The 15,868-nt window shown below is 41.8% G+C and overlaps 7 protein-coding genes across 10 annotated transcripts; 3 read left to right on the top strand and 4 right to left on the bottom strand.

The window, feature by feature from the left end:
• Position 1: 1 nt before the first annotated feature.
• On the bottom strand, positions 2–1,495 carry LOC108138149 (PI-PLC X domain-containing protein 2). 2 transcript variants are annotated; one of them, XM_017260223.2, is made up of 2 exons: positions 1,280–1,495; positions 2–1,224 (listed from the first exon to the last, which is right to left on the bottom strand). In XM_017260223.2, exon 2 carries the CDS (start codon positions 1,203–1,205, stop codon positions 342–344), a length of 864 nt encoding a protein of 287 aa, XP_017115712.1. In that variant the 5' UTR covers positions 1,206–1,224; positions 1,280–1,495; the 3' UTR covers positions 2–341. The 2 variants fall into 2 exon arrangements, with proteins under 2 accessions (XP_017115712.1, XP_017115710.1); XM_017260221.2 differs by having other exon boundaries at positions 2–1,219; positions 1,280–1,492.
• Positions 1,496–1,559: 64 nt separating this feature from the next.
• LOC108138148 (pyridine nucleotide-disulfide oxidoreductase domain-containing protein 1) lies at positions 1,560–3,351 on the top strand. Its single transcript, XM_017260220.1, has 2 exons — positions 1,560–1,606; positions 1,884–3,351. Exon 2 carries the CDS (start codon positions 1,887–1,889, stop codon positions 3,306–3,308), a length of 1,422 nt encoding a protein of 473 aa, XP_017115709.1. The 5' UTR covers positions 1,560–1,606; positions 1,884–1,886; the 3' UTR covers positions 3,309–3,351.
• On the bottom strand, positions 3,283–4,033 carry LOC108138150 (transcription initiation factor TFIID subunit 13). The gene is made up of 3 exons (XM_017260224.2): positions 3,902–4,033; positions 3,508–3,850; positions 3,283–3,443 (listed from the first exon to the last, which is right to left on the bottom strand). The coding sequence occupies exons 1-3, from the start codon at positions 3,944–3,946 to the stop codon at positions 3,421–3,423; spliced, it is 411 nt and encodes a 136-aa protein (XP_017115713.1). The 5' UTR covers positions 3,947–4,033; the 3' UTR covers positions 3,283–3,420.
• A 324-nt stretch (positions 4,034–4,357) lies between these two features.
• On the top strand, positions 4,358–6,465 carry LOC108138223 (protein nessun dorma). Its single transcript, XM_017260342.2, has 3 exons — positions 4,358–4,568; positions 4,648–6,148; positions 6,211–6,465. Exons 1-3 carry the CDS (start codon positions 4,424–4,426, stop codon positions 6,371–6,373), a joined length of 1,809 nt encoding a protein of 602 aa, XP_017115831.1. The 5' UTR covers positions 4,358–4,423; the 3' UTR covers positions 6,374–6,465.
• Positions 6,466–6,555: 90 nt separating this feature from the next.
• On the bottom strand, positions 6,556–7,227 carry LOC108138226 (fibrinogen-like protein 1). Its single transcript, XM_017260348.2, has 2 exons — positions 6,782–7,227; positions 6,556–6,721 (listed from the first exon to the last, which is right to left on the bottom strand). Exons 1-2 carry the CDS (start codon positions 7,225–7,227, stop codon positions 6,559–6,561), a joined length of 609 nt encoding a protein of 202 aa, XP_017115837.1. The 3' UTR covers positions 6,556–6,558.
• A 1,109-nt stretch (positions 7,228–8,336) lies between these two features.
• On the bottom strand, positions 8,337–9,215 carry LOC108138225 (28S ribosomal protein S18b, mitochondrial). Its single transcript, XM_017260347.2, has 2 exons — positions 8,818–9,215; positions 8,337–8,745 (listed from the first exon to the last, which is right to left on the bottom strand). The coding sequence occupies exons 1-2, from the start codon at positions 9,105–9,107 to the stop codon at positions 8,409–8,411; spliced, it is 627 nt and encodes a 208-aa protein (XP_017115836.1). The 5' UTR covers positions 9,108–9,215; the 3' UTR covers positions 8,337–8,408.
• A 276-nt stretch (positions 9,216–9,491) lies between these two features.
• On the top strand, positions 9,492–15,490 carry LOC108138224 (plasmanylethanolamine desaturase). 3 transcript variants are annotated; one of them, XM_017260345.2, is made up of 6 exons: positions 9,492–9,614; positions 12,559–12,790; positions 13,750–13,961; positions 14,021–14,239; positions 14,304–14,473; positions 14,536–15,490. In XM_017260345.2, exons 2-6 carry the CDS (start codon positions 12,562–12,564, stop codon positions 14,624–14,626), a joined length of 921 nt encoding a protein of 306 aa, XP_017115834.1. In that variant the 5' UTR covers positions 9,492–9,614; positions 12,559–12,561; the 3' UTR covers positions 14,627–15,490. The 3 variants fall into 3 exon arrangements, with proteins under 3 accessions (XP_017115834.1, XP_017115833.1, XP_017115832.1); XM_017260344.2 differs by having other exon boundaries at positions 9,495–9,614; positions 12,437–12,790; XM_017260343.2 differs by lacking the exon at positions 9,492–9,614 and adding an exon at positions 9,677–10,102.
• Positions 15,491–15,868: the final 378 nt, after the last annotated feature.

The following is a 15,868-nucleotide window of genomic DNA, read 5'->3' as shown; positions in this document are numbered from 1 at the left end:
CTGATTTACATAAGCATTTAATTAACAAAGTAAAACTGAGAGTTGAGGCATTCAAAACATATTTTAAATATTATATATAATAATGTGCTAGTTTTGGCAAGACTTAATTTCGAAAAAATATTTGTACATATGTAGCTGCTTTCAAATAGACATTTAAAGTAGTTTTACCTCCAATATCACTGGTTATATACCAATTGCCTTTACAAAAGTTTATCACGATTTTTTAAAACAACGTTGTATCAAAAGAAATATCTTTGAGATATAGTGTAGCGATGTGGTTTACTCATTATATAAAATAGTTCCCACATATTTGTGCGTAAAATCGTATAAAACAAATCTTTTCAAGTAGATTCCTTTTCCGGATCAGCCATTCTCTCCTGCAACTTTGTGTTTAGCTCCAGAACCCAATCGCAGAACTGTCCCTCCTTGAGGTTTACAAAATCGGCCAGGAACACATTCACCCTGGGCTCCTCCGTCGGCTCGAAAGGGCCCGGGATCTGCTCTTGAATCCATGGCTGCAGCTTCTTGTCCACCCGCTTGGCTGTACTTTTCAGGGTGAAGAAGAGCCGGAAGGCAATATAGCGACCAGTGGGCGTGATGAGGCACTGGGAGACATATCCCTGCTGGGGCTGTCGTGACAACAGAGAGTCCTCCAGAAAGGATTGCAGCTTCTTGACACTGGCTTTATTCGGCCACGGTGTGGGCCACGAATAACTGGGCCAGAATCTCAGCGGCAGCGGAATGGGACATCGCCGATAGATGATCACCAAGTTGCGTTGCATCTCCAGACAGCGGTTCAAGGTGCAATCCCTGAGAGAACCATCGGCGGTGGAGTACAGACGATGGCCAAAGAACTGGATCAGATCCTTGTGCAGCTGCTGGTGATGGGCCACTGTCAGGGCGTAGAAGTGCTGCAGATCCAGGATGACCACCTCCCCGGGATGCGAGTCCACGAACTGGCGAATCTCCAAGAGCGGCTCGAAAATCTCCATGGCAAACAGGCCATGGCAGTAGTAGAACTTGTCATCCTTCTGGGCTATCCTCAGATCGAAATACCGCACGCCTAGCTGCAGTTGCTCCAGTGTCCCGGCGGATTGGGTCCTGCTCCAGCGGCGCACGAAGCAGGGAAAGAAGCGATGCCATCGTCTAATGGAAGTTTCCGCATCGGGCGCTAGTTTGGACTTACTATTTATGCCATAAGTCATCGAGTTGTGGGAACCTATACTAGATTGGCGACGCTTTAATTAATTCCATTGCTGGGGGGTGATCTCATCCATACCTGGAATGGCCAAATTAATGATCGAAAGATCACGCAGTTCCACGGGCAAATCCCGCATCCAATGCTCCCTGGTCATTGTGTTCTTTTTTATTCTTTAATTGGAGGCGTAAACACTTAACCGATTAAAACGCCACGGAAAATACCGTTAAGTTGTGTTGATACTACGCCTGTCCATAAATAATCCAGTTGCTTTCGAGGGGGGGAGGTTTGGAAATGTTTTAGTATTTTTAGTAGGGCTGTGTACATTTTTGGTATTTATTGATCTCCGAATTAACAAAATCAGCTGATTAACTTGCGAAAACGGTAGACTTTTAAAATAAATATAAGGTACAGTCGAAAAAAAGTCATAAAACTGTGGTCAAACTAAATTAAATTAAGATACTTATTTATTTCGCAATTTTGCTTATGTACAAATTTAAAGTAAAATAAGAATAAGAAATAAATGTTCAAAATTATTCTTATTTTACCTTTAATCTACATATTGTCCACAACCAAACTTCAGCAATCAGGCTCCACTGTATTATTTTGATATCAGCTGTTTAGTCTGTCGTTAGTGAATCACCTTTCCTATTTCGTAATTTTACTTTATTATTATTTCTACAAGAGAATGCCACGGAATTGCGAATTCCTGGTGGTCGGTGGCGGCATCGCTGGCGTTAGCTGCGCCGAGTCCTTGGCCATCTGCCGACCCACTGCCTCCGTCCTCCTGCTCACGGAATCCAGCATTGTGAAGAGTGTCACCAATCTTGTGCCGGTGGCTCGATATCTCCACAAGTTCGATGTGCGGGAACAGGATGTAACCAAAATGGGAGCCACCATCGAAACGCTGGTGGATCAACTGGAACACATCAACAGCCGGGAGCACTGGATACGCACCAGAACGGGTGTGGTGGTCAACTATCGCTATCTGTGCTTGTGCACTGGCGGAGCACCCAAATTATTCAGTTCCGGTGGTGCGATTGAATCCCGAATTATTGGCATTCGGGACACGGATTCTGTGCTGGAACTACAGCGCAGACTGGCGGCAGCCAAGGATGTTCTGATCCTGGGAAACGGAGGCATTGCCAGTGAGTTGGCCTACGAGCTAAAGGATGTCAATGTCCATTGGGTGGTTAAGGACGCCCACATCTCGGCCACCTTTGTGGATCCCGGAGCAGCAGAGTTCTTTCAGCTGGCACGAAGTGAAGTAAACACACAGGACTCCTCCCCAGAAACGGCCATTAAACGTATGCGATATGGTGAAGTGCTGTCCAAGGAGCAGAATAACAAACACGGAGCTGCTTTGGGTCCGGATTGGCATCGCACCTTCGATTTGAGTGGGGCAGCTGGAAAGTCGGATAAACGCCTGCCAAAGATCTACTACAAATCTCACATAGACTCCTATAAGGAACTTCCCGACGGATCAGGTCTAGCAATCCAGTTGGGCCACGAGGATGGAAGTTTGGAGCAGCTAACCTGTGATTTTATCGTTTCCGCCACGGGAGTCTTGCCGCGTCACGAGTACACCTGCGATTGCCCACTGAAGTTTTCCGAGGATGGTGGCATTTCCGTGGATGAAATGATGCGTACCAATGTGGAGGATGTTTACGCTGCCGGTGATGTCTGCACGGCCAGCTGGTCACCGGCTACGCACTGGTTCCAGATGCGCCTGTGGACTCAGGCCCGCCAAATGGGATCCATGGCGGGCCGAAGTATGGCAGCCGCCAGTGAGGATGAAACCGTGTACCAAGACTTTTGCTTCGAGCTCTTTGGCCACGTAACCAATCTGTTTGGCTATCCTGTCGTCTTGCTGGGCCGCTTTAATGGCCAGGATTTGGGCAGGGATTACGAGATCCTGGTGCGCTGCACTCGCAATAAGGAGTACATCAAGTTTGTGCTGCAGAATGGCAGACTGCGGGGTGCTATCCTCATTGGGGACACCGATCTTGCCGAGACCTGCGAGAATCTCATCCTAAACGGCATCGATTTGGAGCCGTACGGCGATGATATACTCAATCCCGATATTGACATTGAAGACTACTTTGATTAGTTTATTATGGGCTAGCTTAGAGTATTAAAAACTTTTAGAATAATTCGTACGCTGGAGCTTACTGCTAGGATTGGCTTGTTCCTGGATTTGGTAGTGCTTTTTTGGGCCGCTGTCATTTGAGCTTGCCCTCGGTGCCTGGAAAAAATTGGTTTTGAATAAGTTTATATCTTTATATTGGTGAATTTCTGGCAATACTCACCCACATACTTGATCTCGTCAAAGGCCTTGCGCGCCTTCTTGAGCTCCTCGTTCATGGTCAACAAATCCTTGACCCTGGCGTATTTGCGTTGATCTTTGCGCACCAGGAAGATAATGTCCTCCACCTGGACACGACCTGTTCGCCCGATTTCCATGGCCCGGTGCGTGGTCTCCGCGATATATTCAATGACCAGATCCTCCAGCAGATCTACGGTTTCCGTGTACGGGTTTTTATCGTCGCCAAACCCAAACATCATGCAGCGCAGCTCCTTGCTGAAAAGGCGCTTTCGTCCGGAATTTGTGGACACAAACTGGTCATCATCGGCATCGTCATCAAAGTTGAACTAAAATAAAATACATTTAGACGGGCTCCTAAATTTTCGATTTGTTCTTACATCTCCGCCTTCGAAATTCTCCTCTGGCATATTATTTGAGGCCATTTTGCTTTAATTTTTATTAAATATTGTTTACACGAAAAAAACACCGCTTTGAATGAGTACTTTAAACATATGTTGGCATCGATACTGGCAGCAGTGCTGCTCACTATCGCTTCGGAAAACTAGCTAATAGCTAGAACTAGCAAGAAGGCGTTAGAGATAAATTTTTATTTTAAAGAATATATGCTTTGGAAGGTTTACCATAAAAGTGTGTTATATTTCTGTATTTTTAAAAATTTATATATTGCTAGTTAGTAGTTTTCAGCTTTAATTTCGGATTGCAAAGTATTAAGTAAACAATAGCTAGAATAATATATAATTTAATAGTCAGTCTCTATTGAAAAAATAGCTAAGTTATTTTAACGCAAGGTTGCAGCGGCCGATAACTCCGCCCCAAATATCGTTATCGAAGCCGTCGGTCTGCACACACATTTCAAAAATCTTCAAACGCCTTTCAACTAGTCCGCAAAAAAAGTGAAAATGGAAGTGTTTACCTTTGAGAAATCCTTTCTGGAGCGTTTGAAGGAAGCGGAGGCGGTACTCAAGTGGGAGGGAGCCGTGATGCCCGCCTCTCAGGTGCGATCCGAGTGGAAATCCTATGTAGAGCTGCAGATAGAGCCAGCAGGTAAGCCACCCACACTGATGCAGAAGACAGAGACGAACTCGTTTTGATCCACACTATTTTACATTTGTATTTGCCAAAGGTTGGCAGGCGATTTGGAAAATACCGCGCGTGATTTGCGAGGATCTTAAACTCCGGTATCCCACCATTGTTTACGGCTACGTGGAACAGGTGATCTTCGAGGAGCTGAAAGCGGTCTTTGTTGTGACCGCCGTGCAGGACAACGATGTCCACCTGCCGGAGAGCAACGAGGTGTCCCTGGTGGAACTGTGGCCCACGGTGGAGCAGGAGAACTCCGCCCTCAATGTGGACACCACGGCTGACTGCATCGATCGGCTGAGGTTCTTCTATACCAATGTGTGGATGCCATGGGACAAGGACTACGACGATGATCGCGACTGGGTGCAGCAGCATCTGCAGGCTCGCATTCAGCTCGTGTGCGATCTCAGCAAGAATCGGCTACCCCGTCCACTGGCCGTGCACATGCGCACCCTGCTGACCGAAGCCAGTTACATCCAGCAGCGCCTGGACTTCCTGGAGCTGGATCTCAGCGATGCCGAGAGTGACGACGAGGCCGTCGAACTCAATGACAATGCGGCCGAGCCGGCCAGGAAGCAGTCCAAAACAGGCAACGCCAATGGCAGCCTCAATGTGTCCAGTTTGCCGGTGACGGATCTGATGTGCCTGCACCTGCGCATGGCCATCATCAGGAGCGAGTTCGAGATCCTTGAGAACCCAGAGATGAGGAGGGCTTACAGTGAGCTGCAGTCGAACAGCTTGAAGCGACTTCGCAACTCATCGGGGAGGACCAAACAATCGGAGGATCTCCTGGTGGAGCGGGCTCCCATTAGCCATGTGGTTACCGTTCCGGGGAAACTGCAGCAGCAGCTGGATCTGCTGAAGCTGGCCCAGTCGCTGGTCGAGCCGGAAGCGCAGGTGCAGTTGGCCAACACGCTGCAGGATGTGTTGAGCATCTGCCAGAGCCACGATCATATACTCCTCTCGCCCGGCGAGCACACCATCAAGTTCTTGGAACACCTCAACGACAATGGCAGCCTGAGTGGCCTGATCCAGCCGGAAGCTATACTAGCTCCGGGTCCAGACCTCTTCAAGCTGCCTGTGGTGTCCTCCAGTGACGAGGACAGCACCCTGCTGGTAATTGATGGCGACTATAGCCTGTCGCAGCTGGTCCTGGACTGTCGCCACGTCCGTCGGGGAATTCTGCTGCGCAATGGCACCTTGACAATGCGCGGATGCCGCCTGCTGGGCGATGGCAACTCCAGCACCCAGGAGGGCATCGTCTGCATGCCAGGCGCCAACGTGGAACTCAAAAGCTGCCTCATCGAGAACTTTGCCGTCGGCATTTCGATGCGATCGAGATCTAGCGCCGAGTTGGGCAGTGTCCAGTTGAAAAACTGCAAGACAGGACTGGAACTGCTGGAGAAGACGGTTTCGCTGAATCTGCAGGGCAGCAAATGCAGCTTCGACGGCTGCAAGCTGGGAATCTTGGCAGATGGCTTGCCCTTGGGCAAGGAAAGAACGGAAAAGACAATAATACTGAAACAATTTAGCGAACTGCAGAGGTAAGCAATAATATGATAAGTGAAGCTCCGCATTTTTAACTGTTTTTAAATTTTTCATACAGATACAATGAGGACAACTTGCTTGGTAATTGCAGCTTCAACAATTGCTCGAGAAATGTACGCGTTTTCAACGAATCTGAACAACTGCTGGCTCAACGCTCGCATCAGCGACTTTTAGAGGAGGAACTCGGTGGCGAAAATAAGGAAAACATTCAAATGGTCTAGCGGTGTCATATGCATTTTAACAACTAACTCTTTTTCCCCATTAATAGGCAACAACTTGATAAAAAAAAATATAAAATTAGCGCTAACAGAAATATTGTACCGTCTCTACGTTTTTATGATTATTTTTTAATTGCTTTTTCATTGATTCCATAAATTTTTTTAATTTTTATGTAATTTTGATCAGTTTAACTTGGTAAAAAGAAGACTTGTTTAAAACCGGATTTAGGTCTAATCATCATTTCAGCAAAGGTTAGCGAGATTGTATAGTCGAAGTCTTTCCATGTACCCCAAACAATTCCGTTTTCTTTTTGACTCTGACCGTCTTTGAAATATTTTCCATTAAGTGAACTGCAAATTAAAATATTTAAATCAAACAAATTCAAAAATAAAATATCTTAACTTGTATACCTTAGAGCACATGCGTTAAACCACCATCCCCCATTGTAGAGCTTTGCACAATTTGCATCGCTAGAGTCATTATCCCGGACATATGTGCTGAACTTTGCATTCTCATGGTAATCAAGGGAGTCTCCTGCCGTACCAGAATATGTGCCTAGCGTTTTTAGCTCATATGACTCCGTCTCACTTCCAACTTCAAATTGATCATATTTGGCGTATCTGCTGGTTCCATTTATATCCAGAAGACTAACATAGAGTTCGTAAGGTTGTACCTCTGTCATGAGATGCAATTTTTCGAGCCCAATAAAAAACTCCCCTTTGACATCCCCAAATCCATTTTTATAACTGTCCCAGTTTCGATCGAAGTTCACTGATCCGTCCAAACGCCTCTGAATTATCATCCAACCAGTTGAATTGCAAGGAGCTTCAAATGCATTTATTTCTCGCATTTTCATGTTATAAATTCTAGAAGGACCTTCGCTGGGTCAACTATCCAATCCACAGCGTCTTGAAAGCATTTTAGTTTTTTCAGTTAGCTTTTCGGAAACGGACTTTACTTGATTGGTTAACTCATTTATTTGATTGGATTTTTTCAAATTCTCCGAATTTTGGTCATTGATTTGAGCAATTTTGATATTTAGACGTTCATCTTTGTCTTTTATTTGTTGATCTTTTAGTTGTATAAGTTCTTCTTTGTTTTCAATCAGTTCAGTTTTATCTTTCATTTGACCTTCCTGTATACGAATTAGCTTATCTTTGTTTTCGTTTTGTACTTTAGCAATTGCTAACTGGCCTTGCAAGTTTCTTATAGTTTCATCATTGTTCTTGAGCAGTTCAGATTGGTGCTTAATTTTATCATCTTTGTCTTTAAGTTGTTTACTCAGCTCTTTAATTTGTTCATCTTTCAAATTAATAAGTAATTTACTGGTCTTGTCTTCAGCTTCCGCGTTTGATAACTGAATCTGCAAGTCCCTTTTAGAGGATTCCAATGTATTTATTTTGATTCTTAGCTCATCGCTAGCATTGGCTGCTTGTTTTAACTCAACAAAGTGATCGAGAACGGGCTTGAACACCGAAAAGCAATATGAATTGCACCGATCTTTGCTATTCTGATTTTCAGTTTCTTGCTGCAAATTCTGAACAGGATCAGCGACTGAAGAAGCTGGCTCCTCCAAGAGCAAATATGACAAAAACAACACTAATATACTCGACTTCATTATATTGCAAATGTGCAATGTTCCACAATCAACTCAAGACTAAACTGAGATTTAAAGATTTAACGCAATTATACGTTCATTCGCTTTAACATTCTCGTGATAATAATATATAATATAAATAAAATGATTGTGCGAGCAAGTTTCTTATCATGTTTTAGAAAGCTGGGAAAACCATATATATTTGTAATGCAATTTATAAATAGCAGAATCTGATAGAAGTCACTAAAAATATTAAAGGGCAATTTTTTATGTAAAAATTTTTTCATGCAGGTTTTGAATTATCATTTTTCACATTTAAAAAGCAAAAGTTTTGATCTTCTGTATAACATCAATTAACAGTCTGTTGCTTAATTTACTATAATTTCTTTTCACTCTTTTAATAAGCCAGAAAAACATTTACATATGCACTCAATAAGTAATTACGCTTTCTGCTTCTGCTTCTGCTGCTGACCGTAGTACTCGCTGTAATCGTACTCCCTGAAGGGCACATCGTAGGTTAGGTATCCGGAATCGCGAGCCTGCTGCACGGCCACCCTCAGACGCAAATGGCTCTTCTGGCACAGGCCGGTCTTCGAGTAGCTGAGCACGTCTCCGTTGTGGGGCGAGATGAACTGCTCCAGGAGTTCCGTGTTGCGGTAGTCCAGCACGAGGTACTCATCCCGGCAAATGGGGCAGGGATTTCCGGTGGTGATCCGGTTCTGGCGGATGCATGTCTTGCGCGTCTTTCGTGGCGCATACATGCCCTTATGGTTGCGCCTGAAACGGGTGAGGACATGATAAAAGAATGTTGGATTTCCTTCAGATATGTGAGATTTTAAGTGGACCTACCGATATTGCGTCCACACAAAGTCCTCGCCGTAGGTTTGTTTGTAGGCGGCGCTCTTCAAGTAGCGCATTGATGTCTCCACAGGGATAATCTTACTGCGATCTTTTGCATCCGGTGCGGAACTGCTGGAGCTATCATCGCCATCGACTTCGGTGGATTCCGCATCCCTTTCCTCGGTGGAAGTCGAAGTCTCTGCCTTGCAACGGAACCCACTGGCCGTGTGAAGAGCTCCGCGACTATTCCGAGTTATGTTGACCAAGCCTCCATAAATTCCGCGTGCAATGGGCAACATTTTAATTGAATAAACACAGTTTGTTTTCCAAAAAATGAAGGAGACGACGTAACAAGGCAAATTGCGTGTAGCGGGGGAACAGCTGTTTTTCAACAAGCTGGCAACGCTTGCCAAAGTATCGACATATGAAAAAAGCATCGATTTTTTCATAAGCCTATTATCGATACATACGGGGATACAGGAATGGAAAATCATCCATTGGGGTATTCCCCGTATTAAGTTTATTCCCAAATATTATTAGTTCATAACTTACGTCTTTTTACAGGAAAAGGTCAAAGTTTTATAATTCAGTTTGTTTAAGCAAATTTTGTATGTGTCGCAATTGAAAAGTTACCCACGAAAAACCCATATTCTCGACAAATTATTAGACAATAAAGATTTTATTTATAAGTAAGGAAAACGACAAATCAACGTTTGCACTTGTTTAACTGTTAAAATGAGACATTTTTACCCCGGTAAGGACTTTGGAACTACAGACTTTGGCGCTTGGAACCGTTAAAATAAACCGTAAGATTTGCACATGACCAAACCAAACGTAACGGTAAAGGGCGACACACCACACTCGCACTCACACCCATGCAAAATCGGGGCATGAATGAAAATGGCTGCGACGTACGATTCGTTTTTGGCGTTAGTTTAGTTTCTTTCGGAATTTACTGGTGCAAAGTAGCGGTACTCTTACTGCGCTCGTGTGTGTGTGTGGGAGAGTGCGCGGTGTGCGTACGCGTGTGTGTGTGCGGTGGGGCAGCCTTAAATCACGTGCATACAAAAAAAAAAACCACGGCATTTATTTACCTTTGAATGCCGTTATAAAAAAAATAGAGGACGCCGACTCCCAGGTTCGCTGTAATTCAAAGTCGGTAATAGCTCGCCTAAATCGCTTGCGTGCATAAGTTTGTTGGTTCTAATCAATATTTGGCAGACGGTCATTTAGTTTTAATTGTTTCAAGAAATACCTAAACTTCGGAGTAACAACAAAAACACCTGCGACAAAGGTGAGTCAATTTTCGCTTGCCTTTATAAATAGAGCCGACTGAATGTTTCTTATCAATTGCAAAAAGTAGCCGCAACAATAAACAGTGCTATAAATACCGCTATGCCCACTACAAATATTTAAAATAAAACGAGAGCGCATTTGGCAACCGATCAAAAGCTGATGGTTTTGTCACCCAAAAACAAAAAAAAGGAAAAGAAAGGGGTGACCCTTTTCCTTTTTGCCCCTCGGAAAAGTCCGCCCTACGAACCAAGCTTTCCCAGTTTTGGAGTGTCTTTCGCGCATTTCGTGTAATAAATTGCTATTTTCCTACGGCGCCACCACGAAATCGTGGTTACTTTGTGCCAAATTAATACCTGTTGGCTATGCGCCCCCCTTTTTCATGCCTTTCGCGAGCAAACAAACAAACAATTAGTCGGGTGCGCAACTCGAAGGTTGGAATTCTCTAAGTTTGTCCTAGTTACAAGGAAATAAAAACGGATTTTGTTTAGTTCAGAGATTTTAAATATAGCCAGATAATAATGTAGTTTAACAGATATTCAGTTCAACAGGTACAATTTATGAAATATCGATTTACCAAATATATACAAGTTTTAAATGCACAAACTCCTTTAAAAATGTATAACCATATTCTTATTTTAATCTTATTTAGGGTCGATTTATCAAGGTCATCCTAAGATGTGTCATAAAGTTAATTTGCTAACACATCTCAATATCATATCACCTTTAACTAAAGGCAATGTTCAATGTAAATTACGTTTTTGGCTTGGAATTCCAAATTTCTTTGTGTTCCCAAAAACATAATTATATAATTAGGACTTGGTTTATATTAAAATATTTATATTATATTATTATATTATATTATATTATATTATATTATATTATATTATTATATTTATTTATATTATTATTAAAATAAGCTTTAAGATGTAGATCATACCCGCTTAATGTAGGGTATCCAGGACAGGCGTGGGCGTTATTGAAGTCGGCGCCAAAGAATTTAGTTGTCGGCATTCTCACATTCATTTGGGTTTCTCGGTTTACGACTCCCCACCACCCACCACCCAGCTCCCACTATCCGGAATAGCCCCATTTGCGCCCACAACTCCAACGGTTCGCATTTATTTTGGAAATTTGAATCAGCGCTCCACTGGTGTTCATTCCGTCCGACTTTTGTTTATCCTGCCCGGTGCACGTCACACGGAAATGTTTACGTTTGCTAGGGGGCGTCAGATTATGGGTCCTTTCTGTCGTGTCCTTCGAGACTCCTGGGTTCGGAAACTCTAGGTGATATGTGTGTGGCCACGCGTGTTTCGAGCTTTATCAATAGGTTGTTGCCAGTTTTGATTAATGTGCTTTCACCATTAGGTTCCCCTTATGACAGATGGTCTATAGGAACATTGGAACAGTTAATTTGTGTAATATTTCCGATGTCGAATGGACTAATTAGTGTAATTGCTAGCGCATTTGTTGATTTGGATCCTTAATTGATATAAAAAATCCACTGCAATCAATAAAATGGTGATTTTCATTGAATTTGAGTAGGCCAAATTACTCATATTACTGCTTATTTGGAAATAGGGATGCTACGCATTTATTACCAGCTATATAGACTGTCCTTAAAAGATCTTATCAAATTTTGAATACCCTAAGATAAGTAGGTATACTGTGAATAACATTATTATTCCGCATTTATTTGAAGCCCAAACGAGACTTTGTTTGTTATACACTTTTCCCGCCCACATTTCGTGCTAAAGCACATTTATCACCGAGGAGTAACCCATCGAATATAAAGAACCAAATAACAAAGAAACAAATAAGCTGCTAAAAATATAATCCCTTAGCCCCTCGTATTTGCCAACCTACCCCAAAAAAAAAAAAAAAAAAACGATAGCGTTCACAACAATTTAAATACCAATTTGCCTAATTAAGGCACCTCTAGACGACCGCGCCTCCGCCTCCGCCTCCGTCACTGACAACTCAACTCGTTCGGTAGAGTTAGCTTCTGAATCCCCACAGACCGGTCGTAAGTCCAAAATATTGCGTGACCCGTCGGGTGGTGGGTTTGGCCAAGGGGAAGTCGGTGCAGCTGGACACGTAATGACATCAACGCCGCCACATGATGGGATATCCCTGACCAGAGGTCATTGGTGGGAGCTACGCGACGGTCAGTAGTCCTTCGGTTACGCTTCTTTTTCTAAACTTGTTAAAAAAAATTAAAAAACAATCATTTAAATGTATATTTTATAAATGTACCAACCCACCTGATTGTGTTGCCCTCGCAATCGTTAATTATGTAGACCCGACCAATTGATCCAGATGCCCCTGTTCACAGGCAATCGAATCCGGTGGCCTGCCTGACATTGAATTCAGGCATTGCATTGTCAATCAGTCAGGAACCGTCATCAAGGCCTTCAAGTTGTTTATTCGTCCACTTTCAATTCCCAACCCCCGCAGACGATGACAGCCAAAAGCGATAGGGACATTCTGGCCAACTCCATGTACGAGGATGACCCAAATGGCAACTCAGCGCCCACAACCACAAAGGACCAGGAATCGGATAAGCCGGAGGAGGTACTTAAGGTCACCACTGGCGCCACAACCACATCCCATAACCCGGACATAGCCTCTCCGCGCTGGGGACCGCAGAATAAGGGCGCCCAGGAACTGGCCTCGTTATACAGTCCAGGTGAGCTGTTCCCACAGAATAACCCTTTTGAATCTAGGAAAGTCTGTGTTTTTGCTTGACAAGGGGTAGTATCATTTTAGAGTTAAATATATCTCCCAGTTGTACGAATAATCAATAATGAAACCGACTTCACTGACTTAAAAAAAGGCTAAAAATATTGTTATTTTGCCTAGACTTTTAACAATTACAAAAACTGACGAGAATTTTTTTAAATATAAAAATTTTATAAGTGTCAATTCAATTCACACACGATAAATAATATATATATATACAAATGTATTATTTTTATAATTACCATTACAAAAAATGGGCTACTATTACCAGCCTAAAGCCTTAGATTTACATTTTGTTGTTTCTTTTTAATTGTGGAAACTATAAGAAAAAAAAGACATTGCCAAGCATCTCTTTTTAAAAACTGATCATTGCCTAATTTCTTTCTAGTATAACAAGTCAAACTTTCATAACATTTATATAAAAGCTTAACCTGACTCTGCCTTTTTAAAGAAAATGTATGAGAATATAAAATAATATAATTTTTTTGTTTGTTAGTTCATGACTATCGTAAAAAGCCAACTCGAGCTTAACTACTGGCTTATAAATGACTCGACTTTATGCCAACACTCTTAAAAATGTGCAAAAATAAAGTTGAGTTTTACGAGTCACTTTCTTAGTTACTGATTTTTAATGAATCAAGCAGATCATAGCTCATAGATGTCATGAGCCCCACGTTACGAAAACAAAGGGAACTATAACTATAACTTAAACTATAACAAAAAGAATTTAGTTTAAATTATTAAACTGTCTGACTTTATTGGTATTAAATAAGACTAACCAAAACTGCAACATTTAAGCTGTTTTCTTTATATGTCAAAAAAGTGAAATTCAAGTGGTGATCTTTTTGCTGTTCTGTTTATTTATTGGCTTGGTATCCCAAAAAACTCTTAATTTTCCCTTAACAGGAAAGCGCGCTCAGGAAATCATATGCGTGTACACCTGCATTGGCCTGATGATCATCAACCTGGCCCTGATTGTGAGGCACCTGCGTCTGGAGCGGATAAGTGTGGCCTTTTTGTCCGCCTTGTGTGGCATCATCACGGCTGATTTTGCCTCCGGATTGGTGCACTGGGCAGCAGATACATGGGGATCCGTGGATCTTCCACTGCTTGGAAAAGTGAGTAATTGATAGAGAAACCCAATGCTTTGAAGACCATTAAATATATATTTTTGTAGAATTTTCTGCGTCCATTTCGAGAGCATCATCTGGATCCCACATCAATCACACGTCACGATTTCATTGAGACGAACGGCGACAACTTTATGGTTGGCATACCAATCCTCGGCTATTTGGCGCACTTTTTCTACATCAGGTCACCGAGCGAAATTCAGCAGCATTTCGGCTGGATAGCCTATGTCTTTCTTTGCTCCATATTCGTGGCCATGACCAATCAGGCAAGGCTTAAACACTATTTTTCCTATACTAGTGGTTCTAATTTGTTTATTTACTTCAATGAAGATACACAAATGGTCGCACACCTACTGGGGACTGCCGAGGTGGGTCCTGTTACTCCAGAGCTGTCACATAATCCTGCCACGCAAGCACCATCGCATCCATCATGTGGCACCGCATGAGACGTACTTTTGCATCACCACCGGATGGCTTAATTGGCCACTGGAACGCATCAGGTGTGACCTAAAAATGGGAATAATTGAAGTTTGCTCTAACCATCTAACGATGCCCCTTACAGATTCTGGTCAACATTCGAGCTTATTATCGAGCATTTTACGGGCCTAAAGCCCCGCGATGACGACCTGAAATGGGCCAAGAAACTCACATAGATTCGCTGCCCAGCGGACTGTATATAGGAAACTTGGACCAAGCAGCCTTAACTTGCTGAATGTCATCTTCAACTGTTATCATTATTATTATTGAAATGTTTTGCACAACGAAGTAGCTTTAAGTGAGAGCAGATTACATACCTGTTAAGTTAACTGAGCAAATGGCATAGTTATAAGTTGCATGTTTGTTATTGATAGTTGATTTTTATAGTTTTAGTTAGTGTTTTATACACACCTGCACACACTCGCACATTAGAGCGCATAAAAATACATGCATTCATTGATCTCGCCACAAATTAAACGTACTACGAGTGAGCCTTACGTATACCTAAATACTAAACAAAACAAATTACTGAATATTAAGCACTGGCTTGTCGGATAACTTTTTAAAAATTTACACAAAACAATGTTAATTACTTGATAAATAAGCTTAAAGAGCAACTGATTTTTGTACCACATCCAAACAAAAAGACATTTTTAATACATTTCATCATCGCAGCTTTTCGATGGCTATAAAATAAACTAGTTTATTTACAACTATACATAAATATATACAAAATACAAATTAAACTAGACGCTGTATGCAATCAAGAACGTGACTTACAAATTTTGCCTTAAAACAACATTTTTATATGTATATGATATGAACAATTTATGGAAAAGCGGATACAGTTTTTAGTATGCACACTTTTAGTGGCAATTGTTAAAACTTTTTTAAAAGACCAATTTTTTATAATTTATTTCAAAAAAGTCGTACTACTAGAAGGCTAGTTGCTTGTATAATTTGATGTGTTGATGCGCAACACAGTAGTTTTAAGACAGCAATATTAATTGTGATCTGAATAAAATAAAACTTAATACCAATATTTTATTATGTTTTAATTACATGCTTTTTGAAAAATAGTTTTGAGTCAAACAAAAACCCTTCTTAACGAGGAAAAAAAGTCGAGATGATCGGACTTTCAACTTTTAAAATGTCTGGAATTAAATGTTGCGATCGACTAAATAAATTCAGTTTTTAAATGCTTTAACAAAGATTTAAAGCTTTTTGTTTACACAGGGGATTATATTTTCAGTCAGAAGTTTGTCACGCAGCGAGGAATACATTTCTTTCAAGATATAGAAATGGTTAGAAATATTGGAATTGTGATTTTAATTTTATTAAATTCGGACAGCTATAACAAATAGCTTCCATTGATATTTTATTTATTTTAGTCTCTCAGAATACACTTTAAAAATCAG

This window comes from Drosophila elegans, unplaced genomic scaffold, assembly GCF_018152505.1.
Source record: "Drosophila elegans isolate 14027-0461.03 unplaced genomic scaffold, ASM1815250v1 contig_814, whole genome shotgun sequence".
Classification (NCBI taxonomy): Eukaryota; Metazoa; Arthropoda; class Insecta; order Diptera; family Drosophilidae; genus Drosophila; species Drosophila elegans.
The sequence above is the reverse complement of the archived record's forward strand: the minus strand, read 5'-3'. Positions and strand labels throughout refer to the sequence as shown.